Source organism: Carassius auratus, chromosome 3 (genome assembly GCF_003368295.1).
Source record: "Carassius auratus strain Wakin chromosome 3, ASM336829v1, whole genome shotgun sequence".
Taxonomy (NCBI): Eukaryota; Metazoa; Chordata; class Actinopteri; order Cypriniformes; family Cyprinidae; genus Carassius; species Carassius auratus.
In genome coordinates this window covers 17780598-17792758 of record NC_039245.1, presented here as the reverse complement: position 1 = coordinate 17792758, position 12161 = coordinate 17780598, and the positions used below count along the sequence as shown (strand labels likewise).

The 12161-nt window shown below is 46.9% G+C and overlaps 1 protein-coding gene across 1 annotated transcript; it reads left to right on the top strand.

Annotated features, from left to right (window-relative positions):
- Positions 1–4: 4 nt before the first annotated feature.
- On the top strand, positions 5–10676 carry LOC113054313 (TAF6-like RNA polymerase II p300/CBP-associated factor-associated factor 65 kDa subunit 6L). Its single transcript, XM_026219771.1, has 6 exons — positions 5–13; positions 165–385; positions 8500–8632; positions 8720–8848; positions 9271–9577; positions 10023–10676. Exons 1-6 carry the CDS (start codon positions 5–7, stop codon positions 10184–10186), a joined length of 963 nt encoding a protein of 320 aa, XP_026075556.1. The 3' UTR covers positions 10187–10676.
- Positions 10677–12161: the final 1485 nt, after the last annotated feature.

Here is a 12161-nt window from a genome sequence, read left to right as displayed (position 1 = left end):
CGTCATGAGTGGGGTAAGATTGCTCTGTCCATGAAGTACAAAATGCCCTCATTAAGTAAAACCTTATATTATAATGGCTTTTTTGTAATTACTGTGAAACTTGTTACATGACCTTGGGCTGTTTGATGCATTCTGTAATCTGTGGATCTCTTTCCTCTTTTTAGGTGAAGTCAGTCAGTCATGATCTGGACCAGTTAAACAGACTCCTACACATGGTGAAGAGTTTGGTGCAGAGCCCGTATTTGTCCCTGGGCTCATATGTGCGCAGTCTGGTGTCCAGTGTCATGTACTGCATCCTGGAGCCTCTGGCTGCGTCCATCAACCCCCTCAATGACCACTGGACCCTGAGAGACTATGCAGCCCTTCTGCTCAGCCACATCTTCTGGTATTTCTTTAGAATCCTACAGTAAAGTTATTCTTCTTAAATTCACTTTTATAGTGAATGCTCTTAGGTATGGAAGCATATGGGTAGCATTATTCAATTTGGGATGTAATATGCAAAATGACAATGCAATATGTAAAATGGCAATGCATTTCTGTATTTACATTTACATTTTCCAATACATTTGTGCAACGTTTGGTGCAAAATGAAAATGAAAATTAAATTACATAATTTTCATTTGCCATTTACTACACCAGTTTTAAAATGTAAAATGAATATTAATTTTAACGCTTTATAAGTTGCAAAATTAAAATGAAAATGTATTACAGAAATGATTAGATATGTCTAACATGTTAAAGCAAAAACTGTGGCAAAATGATCATTTAAATGCTATTTTTCTTAATTGCATTAACACTCACAGTCAAGACACTTACGATTGCATTTTCATTCGGTGTCCCGCAATGAATGTAGCAAAATTCAATGTGCACATTGAAAATGCATTCCGAGCAGATCACGTGTCCCCGCCCTCGCGCCACGTCAATCATTGTGTGAACAAGGCGGGGCTTACAGAAGGTCAGAGACTCAAGTCTCAAGAAGAGGATTCAATCAAGTGAGACAACATGGACAAGACAGTTGGTCCGTGTATGTTTTGATCATTTCGGTTTATGGCTTCAATATTTCATTCGGATTTGTGGGCGGAGCTTAAACGCTGCTTTCATCTGATTGGTCGAATCGGATCGGTTTTCATCTGACAGCCTTCAGCTCGGTCTTCTCATTCTTTCAGGCAGAATAAGAGTCAGTGCGAGTGAAGCACTGAAATGTCTGAAACTACGCTCACTGTTAATTAGCATAATATTTGAATCAGATGTAGCTGGGCAAATTCGTGCTGCTGAGACCTGCAAATTATTTCTAGGTTGTAGTATTGTATGAATATTGTCCCACTGATAAATACAGTGCAAATAGTTCTGTCCCTTTGGATAACAGTGAAGTGGAAATTAAAATCAATAATAGACTGAACAGTTCCATGTCTGTAAAATTTACCACTCTCATCTTTTAAGTCATAAGGCACTAGGTATGTGTGTGTGTGACATTAATAAATAATTGTAAAAATGAATATAGTTACATTTCTAAATAAAAATAGTAAAATTAGCTCCATGCTGCTCAGTGCTCCTGTAGCCTACCCCAGAGCGCCCTCTCGCGGCTGTAGACGGTAATGTTTTCTCTGTCTTGAATAAATGTGACATATAGTCCAGTGCAACTTATATGTGTTTTTTTTCCTCGTCATGACGTATTTTTGGACTGATGCAACTTATACCGAAAAATACAGTTAACATTATTATTATTATTTATAATGAGAGTAATTGACACAGACTAGAACTTTAATGTTTCACCCAATTCAGCTCATATCTTTAGACTCGTCCGACTCGTGTTGCTTGTATAACTGGCCAGACTTTCCTTCCCAAAAAATCCTATTTAATTTTATTTAATAAATGTAACTATATTTATTTCCACTTTACTGTTATCCAAAGAGACAGAACTATTTGCACTGTTTTTTTATCAGTGGGACAATATTCATACAATACTACAACCTAGAAATAATTTGCAGGTCTCAGCAGCACGAATTATGTGCCCAGCTACATCTGATTCAAATATTATGCTAATTAACAGTGAGTGTAGTTTCAGACATTTCAGCTGAAGGCTGTCAGATGAAAACCGATCCGATTCGACCAATCAGATGAAAGCAGCGTTTCAGCTCCGCCCACAAGTCCGAATGAAATATTGAAGCCATAAACCGAAATGATCAAAACATACACGGACCAACTGTCTTGTCCATGTTGTCTCACTTGATTGAATCCTCTTCTTGAGATTTGAGTCTCTGACCTTCTGTAAGCCCCGCCTTGTTCACACAATGATTGACGTGGCGCGAGGGCGGGGACACGTGATCGGCTTGGAATGCATTTTCAATGTGCACATTGAGTTCCCTTATCGAGTCGGTCTCTCGACATTACGTATGGGGAAATCCATTTCCTCGAAATTATGAAGTCTGATTGAATAACTCTTTTGCTTGCAAATAGCCAATGGCGCCCTCGCCCTCACCTGATTGGCTGACAGCCATCAATATAGGTGACGGTGGGCGCCAAAACCCTCAGAATCTTTTTTCTTCACTTGAGTCTGGTTTCGCCGTGGATTCACGCATACAGAGCGGAAAATTGTGGAAAATTATCCCCTCTCGCGTTCCGGTGATTTTACTTTTAAAATGTCTCTTTGCCGCATGTGTGGTGGGCCCATTGATTTCCCGGACGCACACGAGCAGTGTGTGCTGTGCCTGGGTCGGGCTCACGCAGAGGCGGCATTCGAAGGATCCGGATGTCTTGCCTGTGAGGAGCTTCCCATCAAGATCCTTCGTGCAAGGCTGGCCGTTACCCGTAACGGTGGCCCTGTATCTCCTGCCTCTCCCCCGTCCGCCGCCGTCGAGCCGCGAACCGGGAGACTGCAGAGAGCTCCGTCGACGGATTCTGTCGAGGTACTGGCGTCGGCCCAACGCCCACGCCACCCTCACGTGGAAGATCCCCTCTCATACTCTGAGGCCAGTTCCCGCCCTCCACTAGAAGCGCGGGAAATGGTCTCGTTTGGATATGACGAGGACGACGCCATGTCTACTAATGCCTCAGACCCGGGAGCGTGGTCCGAGGCCCCGTCTGAAGCCGCCCCCGCCTCACTGGATGCCGAGCTTATGGCGATCCTCACGGAGGCGGTGGCAGATATGGAATTGGAGTGGACAGCCCCCAAGGAGCTGCCGTCTAAGAGATGGATGGACGGTTCTTTCCTCGGCGCGGGCCGCCAGGCTGAAGCCCCGCAGAGACCCGCGCCTTTTTTCTCTGAGGTCCACGAGGAACTCACCCGGTCATGGCGCTCCCCTTACTCAGCCCGAGCCCATGCACAGGGGACCCAGCTGCTGACGACGGTGGAAGGGGCGGAGAAATTGGGATACGCGCGACCGCCTCCCGTCGAGGATGCTATCGCGGCCCATCTCGCGTCTTCTCCCGGCTGGAAAACCGCCTCTTTGCCTTCTAAGCCATGTCGAGCTACTGCTCACATCGCTGAGAAGGCGTACATATCTGCTGGACATGCAGCATCTGCCCTCCACACGATGGCAATCCTGCAGGTCTTCCAAACTCGGCTCCTTGGGTCCCTGGATGAGGGAAGCCCGGACCCAGAGTCGCTCAGGAAGCTGCGCACGGCGGCGGATCTCGCTCTCGCGGCGTCAAAAAAGATAGCGCAGGGAATCGGCCGCAATATGAGCAGCCTTGTGGTCCTGCATCGCCATCTGTGGCTGACGCTGTCCGGCATGCGCGATGCCGAAAAGAGGCAGTTCCTGGATGCACCGGTGAGCCCCACCGGTCTTTTCGGTGTCGCGGTGGAATCTCTGTCGGAGAAATACGCCGAGACCGTCAAGCAGTCTAAGATGATGCCTCATCTTTTGCCGAAACGGTCTCAAGCCCCCCCTGCAGCGAGGTCCAGATCTTCTTCGGCACAGCGACAAGCGGGAAATACCAGGCGCGCGTTCCCGAGCGCAGCAGAGCGTCGTGAGCCAGAGCCACCATTCCGCCAGAGGCAGCCCAGGAAGCCCCGTTTTGGTCCGAAACCGGCCTCTAGCAGCCAAGGGCGCCCGGCTGGCAAGAAGGAGCAGCGTTCCTGATGCTCGTGCCAGGGGGAAGAGAGCGCGGGACGTGTTCGTCGGACCCGCGGCGAAAAGGGCGCGTTCCCGCCCAGAGTTCGTCAAAGATGTGAATGTTGTGAGAATGAAACCGCTATGTTCTGTTTCAATAAACATGCATTACATGCCTCAGCAAAAGAGCTTTCTTCCTCCCTCTACTATTACCCGCTACATAAGCGAAGCCTCTCCTCCGAGAGACGCTTCGCAAAGCGGAAGCTCGGGGAAACCCGAGGAGGTGACTATGTATGTTCCCGTGCAAGAAGCCGCGAACGAGTCACCTGCCACTCATATAGCGGTCAACGCTTCCCCAGTGGCTGGCGCGCACGCCCCGCCGCAGCATGCATTAATACCCTCCGTATTGAGTCATCTCAGCGCGTGGGCGACGCTCCCCGCGGCATCTTATTGGGTGATCAACACGATAAAACGCGGCTATACGCTCCAGTTCGCTCGCAGACCACCCCGCTTCGGCGGTGTGATTATGACAGAAGTGTCAGAACAGAGCGCCCCGCTGCTACGAGCAGAAATATCCTCTCTCCTGGCCAAACAAGCAGTAGAGATAGTGCCCGTGGAACGGAGAAATTCCGGTTTCTACAGCCGTTATTTTCTAGTTCCGAAAAAGGACGGAGGTATGCGCCCCATCTTAGACCTGAGATTACTGAACAAAGCGCTCGCGAAACGCACGTTCAAGATGATAACTGTGAAGCAGATCCTCGCGCACATTCAGCCCGACGATTACTTCATTGCAGTGGATCTAAAGGATGCTTACTTCCACATCCAGATAGCCCCACATCACAGGCGCTTCCTGCGTTTTGCATTCGAGGGTGTGGCGTACCAGTTCAAAGTGTTGCCGTTTGGGCTCGCTTTGGCTCCCCGTGTATTCACAATATGCATGAATACAGCGCTCGCTCCCCTGAAGCTCAGTGGAATGCGCATACTGAATTATCTCGACGACTGGTTAGTCATCGCACGGTCGAGAAGCGCTCTCGAGGAACACAAACACAGACTCCTCGCCCATCTGACAGGTTTGGGGCTGTCTGTGAACATTCAGAAGAGCACACTGCAGCCGCGCCAATATATCACATTCCTGGGTATGATACTGGACTCGCGCTCTATGACCGCGAAGCTGTCAGAGCCGAGAATCCAGTCGATTCAAAATACACTAGCCCTCTTCGTTCAAGGCAGAGCTATCCCCTTAAGAACGTTTCAGAGGTTGCTCGGTCTGATGGCGGCCGCAGCCTCCGTCTGCAGACTGGGCTTGTTACACATGAGACCGCTTCAACACTGGTTACAGAGCCGAGTGAAGCCGCGGGCGTGGAGAGCGGGAACGGAACGCCTTATCATAACGCGTTCATGTCTCGAGACTCTGGCGTCTTGGTTCGGCACGACCATATTCGAGCAGGGTGCTGCTATGGGCAGAGTGGTCAGACGTGTAGTGGTCACTACGGATGCTTCACTATCAGGCTGGGGAGCCCTATGCGATGGCAGACCAGCATTCGGTACGTGGACAGGGGACCAGACGCGCTGGCATATAAACTGCTTGGAGATGGAAGCGGTTCATCTAGCGCTGCAGAGTTTCCTTCCGTTTGTGAAACACCGTCATGTTCTCATCAGAACGGACAACACGGCGGTGGTGGCGTACATCAATCGCCAGGGAGGTTTGCGTTCGCGATCCCTGCAGGGATTAGCGAGACAGCTGCTGTTATGGACGGACAGGGTACTTCTGTCGATTCGAGCAGTGCACGTACCGGGCAGCTTGAATTGCGGCGCGGACATGCTGTCCAGGGACGGCATTGTACACGGAGAATGGAGGCTCCATCCGCAAACGATAAATATGATCTGGAATCTGTTTGGCAAAGCGGAGATCGACCTCTTTGCGTCGCAAGAGAACGCCCACTGCCCTCTGTACTTCTCGCTGACAGCATCCCCCCTGGGGGGAGACGCGCTGTCGAGCCGCTGGCCAAAGGGACGGAAGTATGGTTTTCCCCCAGTCAAGTTAATGCCGCTGGTGCTGCAGAAGATCAGGGAGGAGAGATGTGCGTTGATCCTGGTAGCACCCAAATGGCCCAACCAGCCGTGGTTCCCGGAACTGGTGAACATGTCGCGGCTTCCCCCGTGGCGGATCCCGCCGAGAAGGGACCTCTTATCCCAGGCGAGGGGCACCATATGGCACCCCAACCCAGAGCTTTGGGATCTGCATGTGTGGCAGATCAGCGTGGAGTATATCAGCGAGTGCTGCAGACAATAGCAGAGGCTAGAGCCCCTTCGACGAGGCGTTTATACACTCTGAAGTGGAAAGTATTTGCTAACTGGTGTGTTGACAAAAATGAGGACCCCAGGAGTTGCGATATCTCCATTATTCTGACCTTCCTACAGGAACGTCTGGATGCTGGCAGTACCCCATCTACAGTGAAAGTCTACGTGGCCGCTATCGCCGTTTTTCGTGACTTGCTAGACGGCCATTCAGTGGGGAGGCACCCCCTGATAACGAGCTTTCTTCGGGGAGCTAGGCGGCTTAATCCACCCCGCCTTCGTCAGATGCCGGTCTGGGACCTGTCATTAGTGCTTAGTGCGCTGTCCAACCCACCTTTTGAACCAGCCGAGTTAAGCGACCTTAAAGTGCTCTCATTTAAGACGGCGCTACTGCTCGCGCTAGCTTGCGGGAAACGAGTGGGAGACTTGCATGCCCTGTCAGTGAACAGCGCGTGTATGCAGTTTGGACCGGACGATTGTATGGTCAGACTTTTACCCAAACGCGGTTATTCGCCTAAAGTGCTCTCAACGCCGTTCAGAGCTCAGATAATTACAATTCAAGCATTTTGCCCCGAGGAGGACAGTAATTCAGTGTCTCAGAAGTGCGCTTTGTGCCCCGTGCGTGCCCTGCGTGCATATGTGAACAGAACTAGCCAGTTTCGAGCTTCAGAGCAGCTTTTCGTCTGCTACGCGGGTGCCAAGAAGGGCAGCGCGCTGTCGAAGCAGAGGCTATCACACTGGATAGTGGAGGCTGTGCGACTAGCTTATGCTTCCCGGGGAACCGCCTGCCCAATCGGGGTGCACGCCCACTCCACAAGGAGTTTGGCGTCGTCATGGGGTTGGGCGAAAGGTATGTCTATTCAGGACATTTGTTTCGCAGCGGGCTGGTCGTCTCGCAACACGTTTGCGAGATTCTATAATCTGGACATTCCCTCGTTCGCATCACATGTGCTGTCAGTGCAGGAGGAGGGAGTTGAGCAGTCTTTGGACTAAGCTATGGGCACGCCCTACCTAGCGCGTGCACTAGCCGTGGTTCTTTCTACCAGGTCAGCGTCAGTTATTGTTGTAATAGCTGCGGTTGAGGTATTCATTCACTATCTAATGTGGTCCCTTTATTATGCCCGCATTATAAGCCGGCAGTGTATTCCCAAGCACCAACATATTGCTGCATTTTCCCCATATCACACCAGTGTTGCTTATCTGGGTGCACTGGATTACGATGGTGTAAGAGCTGATTTGGCTCTGTGCCAAGAGGTGTTTCAACCAGGTCCGGTACCCGACCTAGAGCTAACGCGCTGTAAGAGCTAGTGCTTATGCTCTTCTGTGGCTCGATGCGAGCTGGGCCGGACAGTATTTCCCACACGGCGGGGGTTTTATTGTTCCCCATACGTAATGTCGAGAGACCGACTCGATAAGGGAACGTCCCCGGTTACTCACGTAACCTTAGTTCCCTGAGAGGAGGGAACGAGACATTACGTAACCTGCCGTGTGGAAAAACCTTCCAGCCTCATTACTCTCGTTCAGTGGAAGATTCTGAGGGTTTTGGCGCCCACCGTCACCTATATTGATGGCTGTCAGCCAATCAGGTGAGGGCGAGGGCGCCATTGGCTATTTGCAAGCAAAAGAGTTATTCAATCAGACTTCATAATTTCGAGGAAATGGATTTCCCCATACGTAATGTCTCGTTCCCTCCTCTCAGGGAACTAAGGTTACGTGAGTAACCGGGGACGTTTTGCTACATTCATTGCGGGACAACGAATGAAAATGCAATCGTAAGTGTCTTGACTGTGAGACGTGTGAGTGTTAATGCAATTAAGAAAAATAGCATTTAAATGATCATTTTGCCAAAGTTTTTGCTTTAACATGTTAGACATATTTAATCATTTCTGTAATACATTTTAATTTTAATTTTGCAACTTATAAAGCGTTAAAATTAATATTCATTTTACATATTAAAACTGGTGTAGTAAATGGCAAATGAAAATTATGTAATTTAATTTTCATTTTCATTTTGCACCAAACGTTGCACAGATGTATTGGAAAATGTAAATGTAAATACAGAAATGCATTGCCATTTTACATATTGCATTGTCATTTTGCATATTACATCCCAAATTGAATAATGCTACCCATATGCTTCCATACTTAGGACACATGGTGATCTTGTGAGTTGGCTGTACCATCAGATTCTTCTGTCTCTGCAGAAGGTTCTTTCAGATCCGGTTAGACCTCTCTGTTCCCACTATGGAGCTGTAGTGGATCTGCATGCTCTCAGCTGGAAGGTAAACACGCACAGCACAACACCAACAAACACAAATACGCTTTTTACTACTAAATGTCACACTGTTTGTGTTTTTCTTTTAACACATGCTGTTGAACGTGTGCTGTATCCTCACCTCCCTGCGTATTGGGCGAATCTACAAGCTGTGCTAAATGATTACTCCGTGTCCAACGCTCAGGTGAAAGCAGACAGCCACAAAGTCTATGGAGCCATTCTGGTAGGTACAGTACTTTAGACAATGACTGTTGTGCATACGTTTCTTTTCAGGATTCTGATATAAATGTATTGGTTTATTCAAGTTTATTTGTTTGTACACAGCTTTTATTTAGCCAGACACCACAGATTGTTTGCTCATTTTGTGTTCCCATTTGCACATTACAGTAGACCCAAACTCACGGCCCTTGCAGCATTTCCTGCAAACCGATCTGCTGAAAACACCAGATTCATGAGCTGCTCACGTCTCAGTGCCGCTCTTTATTTTGAAATATGATGTGCATATATTTATTTAATTAAATTGCAGGCTTCATAAGCTATATTGAGATTTGTTTTCATTTCGTTTAATCACACTACCTTCCGTTCAACAGTTGATTAGCCCAACACAATGTCTCTGAAGTGACCACTTTATTATCTTCCCTGAAGGTGGCGGTAGAGCGTTTGCTGAAGATGAAGGCACTCAGTCTGACCTCGGCAGCAGGAGGCGGCGGTGCTGGTCTACCAGACACTGCCACAGGGGCTGTCAGCTTCAGAGAAAACTCTCCTGGCCTCAGCCCACCCCCCGAACCTCTTTCCGAACCCCCTCTTGGCATTGCAAGCCATCTCCAAGCAGGTGGAGCTGGCTGTCCATGGGAGGAGTGGACTACTGTATCTCTTCCTGTCATGTATTGTGAACTCTACTCGTTTTTTGGAGATATTCTGGCTGTACGCTTCAGCACTGACCCGCCACTCGGTAGTGCCCCATCTTCATGTTCCTGCCAGACATTAGAGGGCAGGAAAGAGCCAGTTAGTGGTGCCCCCAATCTTGAGAATACACAAAAAAATGCCCCAGCTAACTGCCAGTATGAATATTAGCCCAAGACAAGATGGAAGCCCTCGTATGGAAGCACAACCACCAAGTCTGGCTGTTACCTAATTTTTATGTTTACCTAGAATTTTCTCCATGGGGGAATTGAATGTTATGGAAACCATTTTGTTTCAAATCAAAGTTTGCAATATTGTGATTCACCTGGTTGGTTTGGTTCTTGACTTCAGCGAAAATGTCCATGTCTTGTCATTAAAAACTCACCGAAATATTTAGCGAAAGAGCAAATGGTCTTTAGATGTTGATTAAACATTTTGTTTTAATGTGGAGTGCATTTCTCACTGGTGGTCTCCTTTTTGTCCCGTGTCTGCAGATCTCTTGCCCGCTCTTCATCTTCATCCTCACGTTCCAGGTCATCTTCGTCACGTCCTGGACGTTCTACCAGCCAATCCCAAGACATTTTCCCTAAAGCCCGCTACACGCTGCTTCAGGCTGGACCTCCTGCTTTCTCTTTCATCATCGGCGGGCGACAGATAGGTAGAAGGCACTTCCAGACGAGCTTTACTCCAACTCCAGCTCTTACTACCCTCCCTCCTCGTGCTTACGCCCACAAGCTGCCCGTCATAGGGAGAGTCCGCAAACCTGTGTGCCGCTGGACGTGTTCCCATTACTCTCTTCACCTGCCTCTTTAAAATACGTGAATGATGTACGTGACGTTTAGAGACACGTGACCACAGTGACATCTCATCAAATGGCTGCATCTTAGTTATTACAGATGAACAGATCTATATGCTCTATGCAAACAAGGCAAGTATTATTGTGAGAAAATAATTGTGAATGAACGCCTGAGATTTTTATGCTATAGCTCTGCTGATTCTGATCAGTAGCATTAACTTTAAGTTCTTATATAGTTATTTCTAAAGTTTATATTTACTGTACTTGCAGCAGGATAAAGCTGAACAGATGCTGTTATACAATTGCCTTGTTTATTAGAGGATTTATGTATGAATGAATGTCCTTTTTTAAGTTTAACTTGTTTTGTAAAGTTGTAGGCCTGTAAAAATAAATAGATTTATTTCATGTACTCACAATATATTTTATTATATATGTCTGTTCATGATGCCAATGAGTTTATTTTTATAGGCCTGGTAATAAGCTGCATGTCAAATCGAAACCCCTTAGATTAATTTAGCAAAAACTGTATATAATGCATTACTCTAAAGGAATTTGTTAAAAAAAAAAAAAAAATATATATATATATATATATATATATATATATATAGGGAACATTTTCAGTGATTAACTTCAATTTCAGTCTGTTCACCACAAAGCTATCATATGGCTCCAGAAGGCAGAAGAACATAACGCATGACTAATTCTGTAGTAATTCTATTATGCTTCCTGTTCTTTTCAGAGCTTGGTCACTGTGTATCTTTCCATACATTCTACAAAATGTGTTGGAGCAGGATTTTAAACCGTACCGTTAAGAAACTAAATTCTTCTCCAATGACAACTGGAAGTCCGATAGTGAGCTTGTTGAGGCAGCCTTATAATTTGAAAAGTTTGGTTTAGGTGTAGCAGACAGGTGGAGGCTCTGACCCATTGCATTAAACTTTCAGCATGGTGTTAACTCTCCATGTCAGAGCCCAGGTTTGGTTACACATGCAGCACCTTAATGTTCTACCATACTGAGGCAATACAAACACACACAAAAATAGTTTAATGATGGCTATTTTTGCTGACAAAGCTCTGACTTTTCTACGAGTTCACGCGTTCACGTGTATGATGATAGCGTACGGCCTCTTCATCGTTCTCGGGGCCGTTGTTTTGATGAAACTGGAGCAACCTGAGGTGAATTTGCTTGTTAGAGAGGTCCGTGAACTGAAAGCTCGTTTTCTGGCAGATAACCCTTGTGTTGAGGAGAGCAGTTTGGATCGTTTGTTAATGAACGTGCTTTCCGCGGGTAAACGTGGCGTGGCCGCGCTGGAGTCCGCCAGCGATAAGTGCAACTTCGACTTTACGTCGTCGCTGTTTTTCGTTATTACCTTCCTCACGACTACAGGTGAGCAGCAGTCACACATTCATTACAGTGCTGGCTGAATGTTTCCCGTTGAAAACTACCTCTGTGCTTTTATCCAACACAAACATGTATTTAATTATCTCATATTTTAATTATTATTTTACTTGTGGAGCATTTAGAGTCTAATATCTGCTGAGAGGCTATGTTGGTGAACAGCTCAGACAATTGAAAATGTTGTAGGTCCTATACAGCCAAGAAGCAAATGTAAAGTTTATTCCACCAGTTTGTCTGTCTGTTGGTTTAGAAATATTAACTCTTGTCATTCGAGTTCAATCAAACAATGCATGAGCTATATATAATTTCGATCAAAATACATTATACAACTTAAATATTAAGTCTTCACACTCAAACTTGAATTAATCATATCTTATTTCTTAAACTCAACAAACCAAATGCATCAATATTTAATTTTCCACACTCAAGATTGATTGA